The sequence below is a fragment of the Nerophis lumbriciformis genome, linkage group LG11, assembly GCF_033978685.3.
Source record: "Nerophis lumbriciformis linkage group LG11, RoL_Nlum_v2.1, whole genome shotgun sequence".
Taxonomy (NCBI): domain Eukaryota; kingdom Metazoa; phylum Chordata; class Actinopteri; order Syngnathiformes; family Syngnathidae; genus Nerophis; species Nerophis lumbriciformis.
In genome coordinates, this window is record NC_084558.2 from 28,375,828 (window position 1) to 28,397,903 (window position 22,076).

Below are 22,076 nucleotides of genomic sequence, written 5' to 3' on the forward strand. Positions count from 1 at the left end.
ACACAGCTCCGAAGGCGAACACACCTTCACTAAGACGGGCAGATAGCGCCGGTCGACATACGCCAACATCTGCCAGTGGATCGTAAATGCCTGGGCAGATAGTTTCGGTCACAACTGTGGTCCGAGCTTTCCGGAAGGCAGGATTCACAGAACTGCTGCACAACAACAGCGACACTGAATCCGATGACTTCGACGAGGCGGAGCCGGCCATTTTTGGATCCCACGCTTGCGCAACTTTTCAATTCGGACACCGAAGACGAAGAATTCGAAGGATTTACGAATGAAGAATAACTTCAGAAGGTGAGCGCTATGTTTATTTTGTGTGTTGTGACATTAACGTTCGAGCAACATTATGTTGCTATTTATTGCTCTACACCATTTTGAATTTTACTATGTTTGTGATTGCACATTTGCGTACATTTTGGGACAGAGTTGTTAGAACGCTGGTTTTAAATATATTATTAAAGTTTGACTGAACTATCTGACTGTTTTTTTGACATTCACTTTAGCGCAGCGTTTTTTTGACATTCACTTTAGCGCAGCGTAGGCGCGGCTTATAGTCCGGGGCGGCTTATTGGTGGACAAAATTATGAAATATGTAATTCATAGAAGGTGCGGCTAATAATCCGGTGCGCCTTATAGTGCGGAAAATACGGTATATATATATATATATATATATACATACATATATACACACACACACACACACACACACACACACACACACACACACACACACACACACACACGGTAACACTTTAGTATGGGTAACATATTCACCATTAATTAGTTGCTTATTAACATGCAAATTAGTAACATATTGGGTCTTAATTAGTCATTTTTAAGTACTTATTAATGCCTTATTCTGCATGGCCTTATTATTATACAACTTATTAGTAACCCTAACCCTAACCCCAACCCTTAACTGTACCCCTGGTGTCTAAATAACCCTAAATCAAGTCTTTGTTACTTAGAATATGTTCCCCATACTTAAGTGTTACCATATATACATACATATACACACATATATATACATACTGTATATGCATAAGCATATATACACACATACATATGTATATATATATACACACATACATATGTATATATATATATACACATATATATATATATATATATATATATATATATATACATACACACACACACACACACACACACACACACACACACACACACACACACACACACACACACACACACACACACACACACACACACACACACACACACACACACACACACACACACATACACATACACATACACATACACATACACATACTGGTGTTGTAACGATGCCAATATTTTGGTACCAGTACTAAAAATGTTTCGATGCTTTTCGGTACTTTTCTAAATAAAGGGGACCACAAAAAAATTGCATGATTGGCTTTATTTTAACCAAAAATCTTAGGGTACATTAAACATATGTTTCTTATTGCAGTTAAGTCCTTAAATAAAATAGTGAACATACTAGACAACTTGTCTTTTAGTAATAAGTAAACAAACAAAGGCTCCTATTTAGTCTGCTGACGTATGCAGTAACAAATTGTATCATTTATCATTCTATTATTTTGTCAACATTATTAAGGACAAGTGGTAGAAAATTAATTATTAATCTACTTGTTCATTTACTGTTAACATCTGCTTACTTTCTCTTTTAACATGTTCTGTCTACACTTCTGTAAAATGTAATAATCACTTATTATTCCGTTGTTTGATACTTTACATTAGTTTTGGATGATACCACATATTTAGGAATCAACCAAGTAGTTACAGGATCATACATTGGTCATATTCAAAGTCCTCATGTGTCCAGGGATGTATTTCCTGAGTTTATAAACATAATATACATTTTTTTTAAACGAAAGATGATGTTGTGATGCCAAAAAATATTGACGTAATCATAGTATCGACTAGATCTGTGCCTGTAATTAATATCATTACAGTGGATGTTTGGTGTACATCCACCCATGGTGTTTGTTTACATTATGATGTTAGCCGCTAGCTAGCTAGCTATATCTTAAAGCACCTCTTCCTGAGGTCGTTTTAGTGTTATAGCTTCACCTTTATCTTTAGTTTTTACACCAAAATGCGTCCGTTCTCCCTTTTCTGTCTACACAATGTGTCTGCTAGTAAGCACTCTTGTGATTGTGTGCCGCCGATCATGCTCCTCTGCTCGTAAAACCAGCAATGACACGACATGATGTCGACGCGGGCGCAGGGGGTGTGCGGGACCGGTACGTTTCAGAGGCGGTATCGTACCGAAATGATTCATTAGTATCGCGGTACTATACTAATACCGGTATACCGTACAACCCTAATACATACACATATATACATATGTATATATAAATACACATATATACATGTACACACAAATATACAGTCATGGTCAAAAGTTTACAAACACTTGTAAAGAACATAATGTCATGGCTGTCTTGAGTTTCCAATAATTTCTACAACTCGTATTTTTTTGTGATAGAGTGATTGGAGCACATACTTGTTGGTCACAAAAAACATTCATGAAATTTGGTTCTTTTATGAATTTATTATGGGTCTACTGAAAATGTGACCAAATCTGCTGGGTCAAAAGTATACATACAGCAATGTTAATATTTGTTTACATGTCCCTTGGCAAGTTTCACTGCAATAAGGCGCTTTTGGTGGCCATCCACAAGCTTCTGGTTGAATTTTTGACCACTCCTCTTGACAAAATTGGTGCAGTTCATCTAAATTTGTTGGTTTTTTGACATGGACTTGCTTCTTGAGCATTGTCCACACGTTTAAGTTATGAGCATTACATATACCAAAATCAAGTACCTATTGTACTGTTTACGTGTTGAAATATCCTTTTTAGAGCTAAAATCTACCCAAAACGACCACTTGGCTGCTGCCAAAAATTGATTTCAAGTAATATTTTGTTACTGACACATCTCAACTCTGTACATTTTACTAGAATACCCTTATGGGCATTACGTATATCAAAATCAACTACCTACTGTACGGTTCACTTGTTGAAATACCCTTTACAAAGCTAAAATCTACCCAAACGACCATTTTGCTGCTGCCAAAAATGTATTTCAAGTAATATTTTGATACTGACAAATCTTAACTCTGTATATTTTATTAGAATACCCTTATGGGCATTACATATATCAAAATCAAGTACCTACTGTACTGTTTACTTGTTGAAATGCCCTTCAAACCAATGTTTGGCAGCAGCAAAGTGGTCGTTTGGGTAGATATTTGCTCTAAAAAGGGTATTTCAACAAGTAAACAGTACAGAAGGTACTTGATTTTGATATATGTAATGCCCATAAGGGTATTCTAGTAAAATATGCAGAGATTAGATGTGTCAGTGGTCCTCGTCAGCCAGAGAACTTTGATTTTGGGGCGGCAGCGGTAAAGTTTAGATCCATGAAGGAAAGAAGAAAGTGAATGAATGTATGTAACTGAATACATTTACATATGAATACAAATGTGTTTTCTTTTGTATTATTTTTTTTCTGAATTGAGTAACGTTTATTTATGACAACTTTTTTCCAAGACAATAATAATAGATGATAAAATAAATTGGAAATCTCATGTAAAAAATATACAACATAAAGTAGCAAGAAACACGTCAATAATGAATAAAGCATGTTCTAGACCAGGGGTAGGGAACCTATGGCTTGAGAGCCAGATGTGGCTCTTTTGATGACTGCATCTGGCTCTCAGATCAATCTCAAAACCCGGCCGAGTCATACCAAATAATATAAAAATGGGAGCCATTACCTACCTGTTTGACACTCAGTATCAAGGGTTGGAATTGGGGGTTAAATCACCAAAAATGATTCCCGGGCGTGGCACCGCTGCTGCCCACTGCTTCCCTCACCTCCCAGGGGGTGAACAAGGGGATGGGTTAAATGCAGAGGAAAAATTTCACCACACCGAGTGTGTGTGAGACAATCATTGGTACTTTAACTTTACTTTAAGTAATGAATAATTCCCCTGGTAATCACAGTGTCAAAAATAACGTTCAAAATATAAAACATTCTCATGCATTTTAATCCATCCATCCGTTTTCTACCGCACCTGTTCAAGAAGTCGCATTAAAAGGTAAGAAGTATTTTATTTATTATTGGTTATCTTCAGAATAACAATGTTGTTAAAAAGAATAAGAGACTTATTGTACTCTAAAAACGTTGGTCTTACTTAAAAATGCACGCATTTAGTTGTATTCACTGTTAAAAAATATGATATGGCTCTCACGGAAATACATTGTAAAATATTTGGCTTTCACGGCTCTCTCAGCCAAAAAGGTTCCCGACCCCTGTTCTAGACCAAAAATCACTTCATATTCTTAACTGCTCGCTAGTGTTACCATATCTGACTTTCTGTGTAGAAATATGGGGCAACACCTACAAATGTGCGCTTCATTCACTAACTGTGTTACAAAAAAGATTAGAATAATACATAATGTTGGATATAGAGAACATACAAACCCTTTATTTATCAAATCACAATTATTGAAATTCAACGATTTGGTGCATTTGCAAACAGCTAAAATTATGTACAAAGCAAACTACAACCTTCTACCCAAGAATGTACAACAATTCTTCTAAACAAAAGAGGAGAAATATAACCTTAGAGGAAAATCTAATTTAAAACCTTTGTATGCTTGTACAACACTTAAAACCTTTAGCATCATCTGTATGTGGAATTAAATTATGGAATGGATTAACCAAAGAATTCAAACAAAACACCAATATGATTCACTTTAAGAGACTGTTCAAACTACAAGAGCTCACAAAGTACACAGAAGAAGAATTATGATGAACATCTTGAACCCTTCTTTTTTTATTGAGACAAAGATTATTTATGTATTTAATATTTGTTTGCTTACTATGGTATATTATTTATCTATTATTTATTTTTTCACGGTTCTGTTACAGAGAACGAGGAAATTGGATAAAATTGCTATGGTATGAAAAGGGGTAGGATTAAATAAGCTCTGCTTCTTCCCACTCCTTTTCGGACGTGCTGTAATGAAACAACTGGAATTGTGTGGTGAATTACATTGTATCGTATGCATGTTCAAAAAAACTGAAACTGAACTGAAACAATATAGAATGTGAGATATAACAGGATAATGCATACATTTATCATTTGTTTTCGAAACGGTTACAAAATGTGGGACCCCAAAAATTTACTGTGGGACCCCATTTTTATGACTTGATGGGGTCCCAGGGACCCAATTTTGAAAATTCCTAGCGCCAACACTGAAGTTTAACATGATAAACCTTTTCAAATTATATACAAAATGTGTTAATCACAAAGATTATTATCAAGGCTTAGGTCAGGCTGATTACAAAAATAAATACTAATCAAATATACTGCAAAAGAAGGAACATAAAAAATATTAAAAAAACACATGTACATACAATTGCGCGGTGCTAAAATAAATTCTAATTAAATGAAAAAATAATTAATAAAAATGAAAATAATATGTTTTTTCAATAAACTGTCAATTAAATTTAAGTGCAAATGAAAACAGCCTCACCACCTTAGTCAAAATGTTTGCACTTTAGAAACTTCTCTTTTACTTTAGCTTCAGACTTCTTCTTGTTTGTTTCATATTGTCGTTACTGCCATAAGTTGTGGAAAAGTGTATTACAATTGAGTACCGCTGCGGCCCATACTGACCACAGTTGAGAAACAGATATATTAAGTATGACGGAAGGCATAGCTGTTTTATAAATATCGCCGCCATGCCTCCATGATTTGATTTCACATATTCAAATATACAAAAACAGGTACCAATAGGTACAAAAAATTGGTTTTGCAGCATAGTTTCTTTTTAAGTAAAACTCAGCTACAGAAAAACTTCTTAGGTCTCCAATCTATGTGTCATTTTCCTCCCTCCACTTCCTTTTCAAAGTGCATTCAGGTACCATACTTCAATGGCTCACAGTGAGGCAGGAGATGTATAGAGTCTTGCTAACAAGGGACCTGGAGAGCCATCTAACAGCCAGACATTTTCTTGGTAAATCACTGGCGGAGAGAGGAAAGTTTGGAGAGTGCAATTAACAGCCTCAAGGTCAGAATTCTCTGGAGAGCAAGTGCTGAAAAGAAGAAAAAAATCCCCAGGCATTTTTCCTCTCCTCTTTCTCTCCTGCCCCACAGCTAAATACTCATACAGGCTCTCTCCATCTCTTTTACCCCCTTCTCTGACGACCACACACACACTTCATTCACACTTTTTTCCTTGTTAACAACCTCCCTTCATCCTCTAACCGCCGCCCCCCAACCTGCCTCTATTATAGATAAATGTTACTTTGTGGTCGGAGGCGACAATTTCTGGAGCGGGGCGGAGAGTCGGCCGCTGGGTGGCAGCCATGGATCTTAATCTTAAAGCAATAATGCCGCTGCTTGGCGGAGAGGTCAATTTAGGGGTATCTTCCACGGGAGCTCGGGTTCACGGGTTCTCCAAAAGGCAGAACAAAGTCTTAAGGCGCTCGAGCACACTTTGTAATTTGGGTGGAAATTGATTTCATGACAGCTGGTCTTGATTTAGCACTCGACAAGCCCGACTAAAGCTTTGGATTTACAGTGGCGGGTTTAAAGGGCCAGACCCTAAAATAATTGGATGTCAAGTGGATGCTGCCGTCTGGCACCTTATTAAAGATATTAAAAAGTCTTTATGAAATTAAGACGGGATGAAAAGGGCTGAATCTGAACGACATAGGCACTTGTAAATAGAGACACACCGCCGTTTCTTATCTTGGGTACTCAAAGGGGAACTGCACTTTTTTTGGAATTCCATCCATCCATCCATTCATTCATTCTCTACCGCATGTCCCTTTCAGGGTGGCGGGGGGTGCTGCAGCCTATCTCAGGAATTATGCCTATCATTTACAATCCCAATGTAAGACAAGAACACACATTTTCTTCTTTTTTGTGTATTTTAAATCTGAAAATACAGCTCATACTGAACGGCTAACATTGTAGCAAACAAAATATATTCGGCCCTCTTAAAAACTGCCAACGATACTCCATTTACATGCCGTGACCTGCATATTAACCAATTATTACATTAAAAGAGCTAACGCAGAGGAAATACTTTTAGTAACACGGCACCTTGATCACAGAGAGTTAACTACTGCAGCTATTGACATACTGCTGCATCGCCTCCAAACTGGTAAAAGTCTGTGCTGGATTATAAATCATGCCTCACACTTGTAACGTAGAAGGTTGTGGTCATAAAATAAGACGTCAACTTCGAAAATCAATTTAGACCTGAAAACATTGCAAAGAAGACATAGCAAGACGCTTGTTTTCTCCCAGAATTTTTTACCTGAGTAGTGAAGATTATGATGAATTAATCATCTAAACAGGGAAGATAAGTCTTGTGTTGAAAGATATAAATATCCCATAAATTGGCATCCGAAAGAGCAGGAATTTTACAGTAAATAATTATTTTAATATGTTCGTAATTTGTATTTCTTGTTTAGCACTTAGCAATACTGCTACACGATACTTATTGTTTTACTACAGATGGGTCTGCATATCACTCAGCTTCTAAAACTTGTAGCTCATCCTTCATATGTTCAGGTTCAAAATTACAGTATAAGGTTATGGATCATCTTTTGTCCCAAAGGAGTTGTCATTGGCTCTCGTGAAGTCTTCCATGATTAGTAGTAGTTGTTATTGTTGAAGGAATTAGCAAACGTTGCAATGTGCTCTGTGAAATCCACGTGCCCAAAAATGTTTGTCACTGCAATGCTTAAAATGACCAAACTACGGTAAATATTACATGTTATTATGAATGTGCCTGGTGCTACATCAGATATATACTTACAGCTTATATGTAAAAACTTTGTTGGAGTTTTCTTGCAGGGCTTTATAGACCGATTCCCTATTACCTGCATTGTTAACTGCCTCTTGTTAGCGTTTAGTTACGATTTAAAATGCATAAAGGTGAAAAACATATGAGTTCTTGTCTCACATAAGGATTGTGAATTATAGGCAAAATTTCAAAAAAGTGCAGTTCCCCTTCAATCTGGATTACAGTACACTGTAAATAAGAACAGGTGTAAAAAATAAATGGGACTGTTCACTGGTTAACATGTTTTCGACTGTGTTTTTCCCAGGACAATAACTGACTTAGTTCACCTCGGTTGTGGTATCATTGGTTCTCTGCATGGATTTATGTGTTTGTTTGTTAGCAGGATGTCCTGAAAGCAACATTTACAATTGTGATAGAATATATTTTTGTACACTTTCATACCATGACATATTTTGCATTTGCACGTGGCAGGAGACGACAATAAAAAATAAAAAATTAAGAAATCTTACCCCTGAAAACAAGAAAGTGTTTTTACAGAGCACTATATCATCACAACAAAGCAAACCTTGGGAGATAATGTCACGTTGCCTCATGAGACATGCCTGTGATATTTTGTCTTTGTTTTGAAAGAACAAAAAACATGTCTTGTGACGTCAGAGTCACCTTGACTGCAGTCTAGACCTGGCTTTTGATATAAAAAAGCAAATCACAGAACTTCTCTTCAACTTTAAAATTAAAACAATTGTTTTAGGTAAACCTCATTTCCACAACATTTTTCTTACAGTGAGTACAAGATCAGTGTTCTACAGCAAAGCATTCACTTTGTCCTTGGTTATTTGTGCTCATGTGAGGACGACTATACTGACATTTCTTGGCACTGACAATGCCTCCAACATACCGCTAAAGAAAAACATGAACTACGGATTACGGTGCATTACTGTCTGAACACCGAGTGTGTACTTACGTGTGTGGCCTTCAGAAGTATTGCACGTCAAGGCTTTTATTTAAACAATCTTCTTGGCGTCATTGATCTTATTAGGAAAACAAACAGCAGCTTGTCTTCTGAAGTGATTGTTGCTGAGTTGAGGCAAGGCCAGTAAACCAATCAATAAACCATTCCACAATAACCATATCAATATTACAGCAATCTCTAAGCAGGCCAGTAATTACAATGGGCCAGGTGCAAAACTTCAGCGTGATCCATGCCATATTTTCAATTTAAAGAGAGATCTTTCCTCCTAAAGGGAGGGGGGAAAAAAATCAATGAATCGTCGACAAATTTTAAAGCGGGGCTCAAGACACGGCGATATAGCTCCCCCTCCAATGAGTGACTTTAACTGTACGTTACACTAAGTTGACATTGATTGAACAGCAGAGGAGTAATGGTGGAGTGATGTTCAATAAGAGCACTCTGCCTTTTAGGAGATAGGAGGAGGGGGTTGGGGGTTAGGGGTGGGAGTGGAGTGTTAAGGGTTTCATACAGTATGTAATGGCAAAAGAGCGTTGTTGCGCTATTAGACGCCACTTCACGTCAAGAGCGCAGCAGACTATTAAATGTTTGATTGCGGCTCTGCTTGGAAGGTTTCATTATGCTGACCAAATGAGAAGAATATTAGTGCATGTGAAACAATGAAGTAGGTTTGAGTACTTTTTCTTGACCGGGCATAGGAAAAAAAAAAAAATGTATATACCTTTATTGTTGGGGATAATTTTCTGGCTGATATGAGGAACTATGACATACTGATAAATCAAACAGAAAAAAAACTACTTTTTTAAAAAAATCCTCCAATAAGGCAAGATTACTGTGCTGTAAGTGGGTTAGGTTAAGATAATCGAGCGCTCCTTTTCTCCTACCTAGGCTGCCATAAACTTCGCCTGAGCTCACTGAAAACAAACGATCGAGTGGGACTTCTTTACTATTTTAGAAGAAGACATTCCACATGCTATTTGTAGCTATTGTTTTGCAAACATTCCGCGAGGAAGGGAAAAAACATTGCACATTGTTCCCCACCTGAAACAGTGGCATTGCTGTGACAGTGTTTTGAAAGCCTGCAAAGACGCTGGCACTGCTAAAGAAGCTGACCAATAGCCAGCTGCAAAGAAAGGTGAGCACAAACTACAGTTAAATCTAAATGTTAAAAAAATAATAAGTTACCTATTAGCAGCATTGGTTCGAAAATAAAAAGGAATATTGTGCATTCTACTTTCATGGGATGTACTTTGTACTCAGTTCTGTTTCACATTTCAAGCTAATTTTCTACACATTGAGGGATTTGTGCTTACCTTGTTTCTCATGCACGTTGTCGCAAAATGAAACTAATTAATGAAAAAATGTAATTGGTTTTCCGTAAATGCTCTAATTAAAGGGGAACTGCACTTTTTTGGGGAATTTGGCCTATCGTTAAATCATTATGAAAGACATGACAACGGATGTATTTGTTTATGCATTCTAACTTGAAAACAAAAGTCTGAGCACAGCGGAGCAAACAGGAGGTCCTCTATACAGCCCATAAAACCCAATTAAAAAACCTTCCAAAAAGCGCCAACAATACTCCACTCACATTTTGTGACTTGAATATTAAGCAAGTATTAGTCATATTGTTATTATAGGCACTAACGCCGACAAACTATTTATAGTGGCGCCGCTATCACTACCGTGTGTGCCTATGTAGTGTATATATTGTGTTTTTATGTTGATTTAATAAAAAATTTTTAAAAATTGGTACCGCGGCCCGGTACCAATCGGCCCGGTGGTTGGGGACCACTGATTTAAAACATTTAGCTTCAATTTTTTGATTATATTAATAAAGATAATATATTCATTTTAATGCACCGACCGGATGGCACCTGATCAATTATATATCCCTGTAATGGAACAAAAGTTGACTTCTGTCAAAATATTGAGTGCAGCCAAAATAACTGCGAGGGCCACATGATGATATGGGAAGTCATGCGACAAACTCATTCGGAGATGACATAACTATGTCATAAACCTTTGCTGAACTTTGCTCATGTGAACTCCCTCCAGGACGGATATCACACTAGCTGTCAACAAGCTCTGCACGCTTGTATAAACACACGTACACAAACAAAGGCCTACCTGGAGTGGGGGACATCAATGCTGGAGGAGACCACCTTGCGCTTCTGCTCAAGGAGGGACACAGAGCGACATGTGTCCAGCTCCCTGCCGCTGCGCTTGCCGTTGACCTCCCGCTGCTCGCCTTCCGCTGCCTGAGGGCCGAGGGAGCAGCAGTCTGCCTTGTGGCCGTTTGGGGCGCCGTTGATGGAGCTCTGCCCGGAGAAAGATAGGACAGTCAGGACATGAGAGGACTCGAGTGCAGGGAGCACCCATGAGGCTTGTAAACAAAGAAGCCCTGGGTAATAAACAATCAGCTGTTAAAAAGTCAAACACTCCTAAATAATTCTTGTGCACACTTCCTATTAAAATGTGACTGAAATATTATACAGGAAAGGCTATGCATATTAAATGATGTGATATACGGTCATGTGGAAAATATAGGGCATTCCATAGTAAACTACAAATGGTGTTTGTGGCGCCCCCTATGGGTTGTGGTCAAATTGCTGTGCTGTGTGTATACAAGTAACATATTTCCTCAAAGTCTTATGGCAATGAGACAAATGACTTATAGGGTAATTAGTTTCTAAGTGAGTAAGATGTTTTTATTGTAAGCGGCTATGTTTTTTTTAACCAATCTTGCTTTTTTACACACATGTACTTGTCAGTCCTCCAGGAGTGTGGACTAAATTTTGCAGTGGCTCGGTTATACGCTCCAAAGTTACAGTTGGGCCTGTTTACTGAAGGTTTGAGTGTACTAAAACACCTGCAAACTTGATAGCACACGCAAAGTTGATCTCCTAAAGTGTGCAAAGTGGATTGTGTCTGTTAAGTGAGCAGAATGAGGCCAGCTTGCAATCCATTTTGCATCTCTGTCTTCATTAATATGCAGAATACATGCTGATCATCAGAACGCACACAATAGTGAGAGGAGAAAATGAAAATATATATTTAGCACACGCAGTGTGATTTAGCAACACTCATCTGCGTTTTGCAATCACTATTTTGCATTTTATTTAGCACCTTTGAAGAGGACGTGCTATCTGACACAGACGCACACAGCTGTGAGAAAAGAGGTGCTCGTGCTGCACAGACAGACGTTGGACAGGCAATCCTATGTCCTACGTGTGTAAACATAATTGGACTGACAGAAATAAAAAAATATTACAAATATTGTCTATTCAGCAATTTGCTTTATTATTTTATAGCTGCTGGATGACTTAAGGGGCTGAATAAAATGAATTCAATTGATGCGTTTTGGTGTCAGCTGACATTTTTTTTTTATGTTGTTCTTTCTTTTAATGAGGAAATATATTACTATAATATATCTCCAACATCATGAAAAGACGTCTTCCATTATGCCTTTTCTTATGTTCGAGTTATTCCAGAAGCACAAATGCTCTGGTGATGCGATCCACTGCCTCACGCACAGAATTAAGTGTCAGTGTTCATATGTTTCTGTTATCTAGATTGTGATCCAGAAAGGTGTAAGATCTTATGGATGGGTGCTGTTGATTCAAGTTCAACACATCTCACACAGGTAGGAGCAAGATGAGCAGAAAAATAATTGAAATCCTCATTTAAATATAAGGCTGTCTGCACTACTTATTAACTGCACACACAGTGGTAGTAGATCACATGCAACATGCCCCCTTATAGTATCCATCCGTCCATTTTTCTACCGCTTGTCCCTTTTGGTGTCATGGGGAGGCTGGAGCTTATCCCTGCAGCACTCGGGCGGAAGGCAGAATACAGCCTGAACAAGTCGCCACCTCATCGCAGGGCCAACACAGGACCTTCGTATTGTGAGGCACATGCACTAACCCCTGTGCCACCGTGCTTCCCTTGATTCAGTGAAACTGACTTAATTGATTGTTCCTTTCACACAGTCAATCAAGCAAATGTAGTCCAATGCTACCCCCTTAAGTAGCTTTCTATAAGTGTGCCATCATTTTTGCAGTGACTACACCTCCCTGATGACTAACGTCAACTCTTACACGTGCGCACACACACACACACACACGCGCACACACACACGAGCCGGAAGGAGTCAATTAAAGGCATCATTGGCCATTTTGAACACACGTCATCAGGACAACTTGCTGAAAACGACCATCGGGGCCGCTAATGACAGAGGCCTGCCACGTGGTCGGCCGCCCGATGGTGCGCAAAAACGCACAACAACAACAACAACAACAACAAGATGCATTATACTAGCTGAGCGGCGATGAGGTGTCGCCGCTACCTGCTTGGCTCACACTCCTTTGTTCCGTCTGGCTCGTGAACGATGACATTTCAGAGTCAGGAAATTGTGTTCTCATGAAAAATCTGTGAGGAAATGCGCAATGCTTTCAGATGGCTTTGTGTGCGTGTGTGTGAGTGTGTGTGTGTGTGTGTGTGTGTGTGTGTGTGTGTGTGTGTGTGTGTGTGTGTGTGTGTGTGTGTGTGTGTGTGTGCATACATATTACAAAAACAGATTTATAATAGCCCTGCGATGAGGTGGCGACTTGTCCAGGGTGTACCCCGCATTCCGCCCGATTGTAGCTGAGATAGGCTCCAGCGCCCCCCGCGACCCCGAAGGGACTAAGCGGTAGAAAATGGATGGATGGATTTATAATAACTTAGAGTGGAACCTCTAAAGAAGGACACCAGTTACAGCTAAGTAAAATGGGTAAAAGAAGTGTGATGATAAACATAGAACAGGAAATTAAAGTACCAGTAGAGTGGAAAAACAAGTTGACTTTATATGCTTAATTGTGTTTCATTGCATATATTCAAACAATATCCAATTGTATTTACAATCCGCTAAATATGTGAAAATACCGTCAAACATCACAAATTCAATCGGCCATTTTGAATATTCCACTCCTAATATCTTGTGCAATTCCGTAGATTCTATGCACTGTAGTAACGCTTCTGCACTCTGACCATGTTATCAGACCAGTCATACTGTAAGTATGCAAAACATTGGAAAGGGGTGTGCTGTTTATCATTCACCATCCTTATGTAAGGCAAGAACACATATGCTTGGCTTTTTTATGCATTCGAAATCATAAATAAATAACTAACAGGTTGAGGGTTCTCTATTGTGCCCATTATAACATCAAGAAACCACCAATAATACTCCATTTACATGTCGTGACCTGAATATTAACCAAATATGAGCAATATTTTTATTATAAGCGCTGAGCTAGAGAGCTTATTTTCCATGGACTGACAGGCTGGTCGACTTTGACAACCCCCGAGATGGTTGAAAAATAAACAAAAAGATGCTAGTTGCGGCAACTTTTTTTAACCCTTTGTGAGGGGTTGTGATTGAATCTTCATCTGAACGGAATTATGTGAGCGTCCCGTCGGTCGGCATCGCGGCGAGAGTGGAGATTGTACAGTAAGTGTTTGTTTTATTATGGTTTATTATGGTAGTTTGTACGTTTAGTACCTAGCAATGCTGCTGATGCTATTGTTACAATAAAGCTGCATTCGTTCAGCACTCGGCTTCTAAAACTTATTGCTCATCCTCTTTCGGTTCGGGGTCAAAAATATAAGGGTGTGGATCATCATTTTTCCCAAAGTAATCTTAGTAGGCTCTTACAAAGTCTTCTTGATTAGCAGTGTTGTTGATGGGGAAGAGATCTGTGGTTCCTAATGTTACGTCAGAGATCAGGTGACTGGCTTCTTCAATCTCCATTAGATTTACATTTTGATCATATCTATTTACTCGCATACTTTAAAAGTCTTTTGGTGTCATAAATCATACATATGATAATAGTTTCAATATGGAGGCAATTTGTTTTTTCACTCTACTGGTACTCAAGTTCAAACTAATTGCGATGTAGGAACCAAATCCTGGTTGCTCAGTACCACAAATAATTTAAAAAAAATGCACTAGCTGTGTTTCATCTTTATGTGAAGAGACTCACCTCCAAGGCCCATGTGGTAATCTAGTCTGCATGTTTAGGTTGAGATCATGTTTTATTGTTTAAACTATACTGTATGTGCTGATCGATCGACCACCGATAAGTAGTGGACTGTTTTTATGACATCTTTCAATGCCAATCACAAACACAGATCCCCTCTGGCTGACACTGTATTTATTTTCAGTCCCCCGGCTGACAAGCGGCTAGCAGCTAATTATGTGTCTCCTTATACAATGTGGAGCCACTCCCCTAAGCTAATAACAATCACCTCCATTCCTGCAAATAAACTGCATTTCTTAGTATATGACGTAACATTATCACTGGAGGACAAGGCTAAACATGTTGAGCAAGCAAGGAGCAGGCATGCTAATTGCTAAGCTAACCACTAAGACAGCTTGAAACAACACCAAGAATTGAGTGTTTGGTAGATGGAACCGCATTGCAGCAGAAAGGCCAAAAACCAAAGGATTTAAATGAAGTAGTGGATAGTAGTTTTGACTTTGTTTTAGTTCTTGTGTACTGTGACTTTGTTTTGCTCAAATAATTATATTTAATACAAGAGAATAAGAACTACTTTAATCATCATGTTGATATTGTTAAACTGTCAATAGCACTCACCATAAATTAATTGAAAGGTTTATAGTCAAAACATGTGTTTGGTATCAGTACTGTATCGGCCCATCTCACTCATGAATGATTGTTATCGGAATCGGTAGCATCAAACCCTGATTGGAACATCTTCATTTTAAACATTTTAATATTAACTTATTTTAACAGACAAAGGACTAGTAGTATTTTTACAAATAAAGTATGACATGATATCACCTCATCTTTGGCTACTCACCAAGTTTCCATCATTTGTCAAAGGCAGAGTTTAAGTTTTAATTTGACAAGGGTCAACTTCTTTTTACACTTGTATTACGACGAAACGTGAGATACATAAAGTAAATTAATCTCCAGCAAGCCTCTCCAGCATCTTGGCTAGGGTACATGCTGGGCGTTTCAAAGGCTAATCATAATGTGTTAAAGTACACTGTTAATAAAGGTTGTATGATCAATCAAACAGATCAATTTGAATTTTACCGTACATGCAAATTGCCAAGCGCAAAGATGCATGCATCTTTATGGGTCAAAGGTCACGAGTGCAGCAAATCCAATGTTGTTGTATTGTAGCTCACTTTTTCTAAAAACAGCAAACACAACATTTATCATACATGACCTGGTAGTGTGCGTGCACCGTGCTGCTGAACCAACCAATTACAACCGGAGACACGGATATTCAAGCTTTAAAACTGAGACGTCTCCTTGCAAATGATTAATTCCCAAAGTACCACCTCTTTGTAAGCGGTGTGGGAAAAACAACGCATGCAAAATTTCTCTCGGCGACAAAAACAAAAAGTCAACAAGTGGCTATGCCCCCAAGCCCCCCCTATCCCCCGCCCTTTTACTCGCTTGTCTGCGAGCAAGGGGGTGTTGCTGTGCCAGAGCGGGCACACAGCCAAGCTTCCAGATTCTTTGGAGAATGCCACCCGCTGCCGACCTGGGGGTGCCCGCTTTGTTGGCCATACAGCTGCTACTGCTCAAATGGGGCAGCATGCCCTCACAAACAACCCCCACCACCCACTTGGGATGTTTAAAATTGCACCACACACACACATCACTGCAAACAAAAAGCAGCAAGAGATGTACACACACATGCACGCACACACACATGCACGCACACACACTCCTCCGATTTCTCATTTTATGGCTTGTTTTCGACCTCTGTGGGGGAATGGCTAAGACACTTGACCATTGTGCAGCAGTGACCACTTTGGCTTTTGTCCACACACACACACACACCCGCATTCGCACACACACACACTTTGCATAAACAAACAATGCAATCAAATGAAAGTTTACTTTATAAATATAAACAAAAAAGTGTAGGTTACAAGCATTGCACAACAATCCCAATACATTTCCACATGTAAACTGAACCTGGTTAATAGCATAACGGTGTTGGGCATTGTGTGCATCTTCCTCCAGTGACACCACAGCCAAAAGGGTCACAACTAATTAGTGTGCGTCATCAAAACTCCATTATTAACTCCTTCTTAGCGCCACAGCAAATGTCTGTTTGAACAATAAGTTGTGCAAAACAATAACAGCCTTGTTGTGAAAAATGCATTGATATGTTGTTTGGTTGAAGTTTATTTCGAACATGTATACTAACTAACTCAGTATGAAACATCACATATTTTCCTTTTTCTTTACAACATGTCCGAAAAGGAGCAGGAAGAAGCAGCGCTTACTTAATCCGACTCCTTTTTGTACATCATAACAGTTCCAGTAACAACACATGTTCATTTTCTGTTCTTCATTTGTAAATCAATTCATTCAGAATTCAAGAGTTCTTAAGAAAAATAGTTAAGTCGTGCAGATTTGAAAACATCCAGTTGTTCCAATAAGCAAAGCATGCATTGCAAATGCCACCAAGTACTTTAAAATGGGAAAATGAAGCCCGGTTCTGTGCACCGGCCCAAATGGCTGCAGTCAGAGCTGTTTGTTTGCCTCAGCTTACCCGCCCACTAGAGCACATAAACATTGCGCAGGCCCCGATCCGAACCCTTTGTCCTATTTTTTTTTAAATGTCACCAAATGCCACGACAGAAGTTACTGCACATGGTGTGTGTGTTTGCAATTCTGCAGGTGTTATGTTTGTGCACAATGGAGGAAGTGGGTTTAAAAAAAAAAAAAAAAAAGGCTGCGGAACACCGTCACCACAACACCGCCATGCAGCCCGGCCGACGTACCTTCAAGCTGGACTTTAGCGGTGCTTTCGGCGTGGTGTGGTTGAACCCGGCGGCGATGTCCTCCTCGGAGAACTCCTTCAGGCTGCCGTCTTGCAGGAGGACCGTGTAGACGCTGCCGTTACTGCGCCGGGCCGCCGCCGCCGAGCTGTCCTGCTTCCCAGCCTGGACCACTCCTGTCACCGGGGCGCCCTCTCCGGTCGCGTAGACTCGGCTGCCGAGGATCGAACGCTTTACCAGGCGCCTGGTGTGCATGTCTAAAAAAAAATAAAGGGGTGTCCGGGGCGAGTGTGTGCGCACGAAGGGGAAGGAGCAGGGGGGGCAATATTACAACATGAATGCTGGTAAACAACGTCGATGTGGAGAAAAAGACGCCGCCCGCCGTGGCAAAACGTAGCGAGGCAGCACCATGCTCGGAAGGCACCGACACTGGAAGGACGCGGTCGTCGACTTTCACACGCAAGACGTGGAAAACAATTCGCTCCACATCCCAAAACCGGCTGCCAATCTTCCACCTTTTTTCGACCTGTTTGTTTTCGCCACTAGCTTGAGGAGAGGTGGCGTGGAAAACGCGGAAGACGGGAGCCGCTTTCCGGAGCCGCCATGTTGCTCCTTCACGATTGGGCAAAATGGCGGCCTGCAAGTTTACCGAGCGCCTTGGCGTCGACGAATGTTATTAAGCGCGTCGAGTTCTACACGCATACCTCCGCGGCGTTCACTGCCATGCATCCGGAGGTGGTGAATTCGCTTCAAAATACCCCATTCTGTCTACTCCGGGTCCGTTCACAGAGTACTCCGTTCCGGGTTACGCGCCAGCCCGGAGGAGCCTCAACCGGCGGAATGCTGCCTGTAAACATGTGCGGTCCCGCGGTCAAGACGGCCTGTGATTGGTCGGCGGAGCACACGCCTCCACAAGCCTCCACCGCCCCCCTCCTTCTTGCTCGGGGGAGCAGCAGGCAACACAAGCCGGGGAGAGGAGGGAGGGAGGACGCTCCATTCAAAACAATGACGCAAGGAAGGAAAGGAAGCAGCCAGGGAGGGAGTTTTTTCGGCAGAAGACAGACACGGTTTATGTTTTAACCCAGTTGTAGACAAGTACCCTACTTTTTTTTTAAGTGTCATGGGACCTTCGCATTAACAGTAATGGGCTCTAGATTGAGAACAAAATGGCCGACGCTGTTTTATAAATGCCAAACAAAGCAGGCTACTCACTATGAAGTTGCCACTCAAACTACACGATTCGGATCTCATTCAGATTATTCGTCAACTTCAGAACTAAATTCAATTGTTTTACTTACTTACGGTTTGGGTACGGTGACCAGTCTAACCACCCCCAATCAACGCTAATCTTTCCTGTGATAAAATGGCAACCAAGGTTTTGATTGATTGATTGAGACTTTTATTAGTAGCTTGCACAGTGAAGTACATATTCCGTACAATTGACCACTAAATGGTAGCACCCGAATAAGTTTTTCAACTTGTTTAAGTCGGGGTCCATGATACAGATATATACTATCATCATAATACAGTCATCACACAAGATAATCATCAGGGTGTATACATTGAATTATTTACATTATTTACAATTCGGGGTGGGGGGGTTAAGTTTGGTTATCATCAGTCATCAACAATTGAGAACAGAGAAATGAATATTGTAACAGTGTAGGTCTGACTTGGTAGGATATGTACAGCAAGTAGTGGACATAGAGAGAGAGAGAGAGCGAGAGATCAGAAGGCATAAGAAAAATATCTGCATTTGATTGTTTACATTTGATTATTAACAATCCGGGGAGGGTGTTAGTTTAGGGTTGAAGTTGCCTGGAGGTGTACTTTTATTGCGGTTTTGAAGGAGGACAGAGATGCCCTTTATACCTGTTGGGAGCGCATTCCACATTGATGTGGCATAGAAAGAGGTAATCAAAAAGGTCAACCAACGAACGAGATTTCTCTATAGAATCTCCTCTCCGGTCAACAAAAGCACCATGAAGATTCTGGCGGGAACTCTCATTCACCTCCTGGTACCCTAGGACCCCCAAAACCCTCAAATCTAGACTCCAAACATCCCAGAACAAGCTAGTCAGATTACTTCTAGACCTCCACCCCAGATCACACCTCACTCCTACCCACTTCTCCAAAGTGGGCTGGCTCAGGGTGGAGGACAGAGTAAAACAACTTGCACTGAGCCTAGTCTATAAAATCCGCTACACCTCCCTGATACCGAAGTACATGTCAAACTGTTTCCTTAACGTAAATGACCGCCATAACCACAACACCAGGGGGAGCTCCACTAACCACGTTAAACCCAGATTCCGATCTAACAAAGGTCTTAACTCATTCTCTTTCTATACCACATCAATATGGAATGCACTCCCAACAGGTGTAAAAGAAAGGGCATCTCTATCCTCCTTCAAAACCGCACTAAAAGAACACCTCCAGGCAACTTCAACCCTAAACCAACACCCTCCCTTCCTCATCATACCTCTTCGGAATGTAAATAATCAAATGTAGACACTTTTTCTTATACATTCTGATCCCTCTCTCTGTGTCCAATACTTGCTTTACATATCCTACCAAGTCAGTCCTACACTGTTCCAATCTCCATTTCTCTGATGATGCAATTGTTGATGACTGAAGTGTTGATACCAACCAAACCTAACCCCCCCTCCATATCCCACACCTCGGATTGTAAATAATGTAAATAATTCAATGTATATACTCTGATGATTATCCTGTGTGATGACTGTATTATGAAAATAGTATATATCTGTATCATGAATGGACCCCGACTTAAACAAGTTGAAAAACTTATTCGGGTGTTACCATTTAGTGGTCAATTGTACGGAATATGTACTTCACTGTGCAATCTACTAATAAAAGTCTCAATCAAAAAAAAACGCCATCCTGAGAGGGCCTGTAGCAAGTGGTTGCAAATCACAATTTAAAAAGGAAAGCAAAAGAGCAAGCGGGTAAATAACGCAATCGTCATTTATTGTGTGCTATATGTATTATTTATTGATCATTATTTGATTTGACTTTTGTAGCTGTATGTAGAAATGGTGCCGCTGAAGTGGCAGCTGGTTGCATCAGCTCTGTGGTCTTTTAACGTATTTTATGTCTTTATTTTCTTTGTTTCCCTTTTGTATTCGTGTTTTTTTTAATCTTATTTTTTCGTATATGCACTGCAACCAAATCATTTCCCCATTTTGAGATAAATAACGTCTATTCCGTCCTATCCTGCACTGATATTGGATTTTGGACACTGCTGCACTGTTAAAATGTTTGTACAAAATACTGTACATATTGGAGTATTAAGTCCGGCTTCCTCCCACCTCCAAAGACATGCACCTGGGGATAAGTTGATTGGCAACACTAAATTGGCCCTAGTGTGTGGATGTGAGTGTGAATGTTGTCTGTCTATCTGTGTTGGCCTTGCGATGAGGTGGCGACTTGTCCAGGGTGTACCCCGCCTTCCGCCCGATTGTAGCTGAGATAGGCTCCAGCGCCCCCCGCGACCCCAAAGGGAATAAGCGGTAGAAAATGGATGGATGGATGGAAGTATAGAAGAAAGCAAATGAAAACACAGGCCTCGACTTGTGAAATTTGCCTAGCAAAAAGCTAGCTGGCTCAGATGTCTATTTTGTTAAAAAAAAAAAAAAAAGTTTCCTTGATTTCTGGTGTGTAGTTTTAATTAGATGTCCCACTTTTGCTGTGTAAATTCATGTTGTTTAATGAGGCAGTTAAATGAGTCCTATATGAAATCTGCCTAGCAACAAGTGTCGGCCTAAAAGCTAGCTAAAATCAGATTTTCATTGTAAAATGTATTAACAAGTCACAGTGTTGTCTATGTACACCACATTAGAATACAGTTTATAATGATATATGTACATGAATAAGAAAGGCAATAGAATAGTTAGCATTAAAAGCTTCCTTGTTTCCATGTAGGCTTCAAGGCACAGGTATCAAACTCAAGGCTCGGGTTCAGATCTGGCCCACCACATCATTTTATATAAATAATTATTAGGTATAATAATTATACAATTATTACTATATCTTTTCTCACTAAATGTATTCGGTTTATTACCATCAAATCTATGGTTATTCTTTATGGTGTATTATTGTAATTGAAAAAGTACCACCACCTATTTGTTTCGGTAAAAGTCTTCCAACTGAGCTGCCAGTTTTTTTAGCGTACAATCTCCGGTTAGTTTTTACGGTGTATTACTGTAATCTTAAAAAAACGGTACCACAGTTTTTTTATGGTAAAATTCTGTTGACTGAGCTGCCATTTTCTACTGTAAAAAACTACGGTTGTATTTTTTTTTACTGTAAATGGAAAAACGGCACCAATGGTTTTTTTTACGGTAAAATTCTGGTGACTAAGCTGCCATTTTTTAAACGTAAAATCTATGGTTGTAGTTTGTGTATTATTGTAAATAAAAAAG

The 22,076-nt window shown here is 39.7% G+C and overlaps 1 protein-coding gene across 1 annotated transcript in view; it reads right to left on the minus strand.

Annotated features, from left to right (window-relative positions):
- The window catches only part of znf704 (zinc finger protein 704), a 96,426-nt gene extending 77,913 nt beyond the window's left edge, over positions 1 to 18,513 (minus strand). The window contains exons 1-3 of the mRNA XM_061966917.1: positions 18,339 to 18,513; positions 17,638 to 17,891; positions 10,950 to 11,140 (exon numbers count right to left, since the gene is read on the minus strand). Coding sequence (XP_061822901.1) covers positions 10,950 to 11,140; positions 17,638 to 17,891; positions 18,339 to 18,363 — 470 coding nt within the window. The 5' untranslated portion in view covers positions 18,364 to 18,513. The remainder of the gene's footprint in view (positions 1 to 10,949; positions 11,141 to 17,637; positions 17,892 to 18,338) is intronic.
- Positions 18,514 to 22,076: the final 3,563 nt, after the last annotated feature.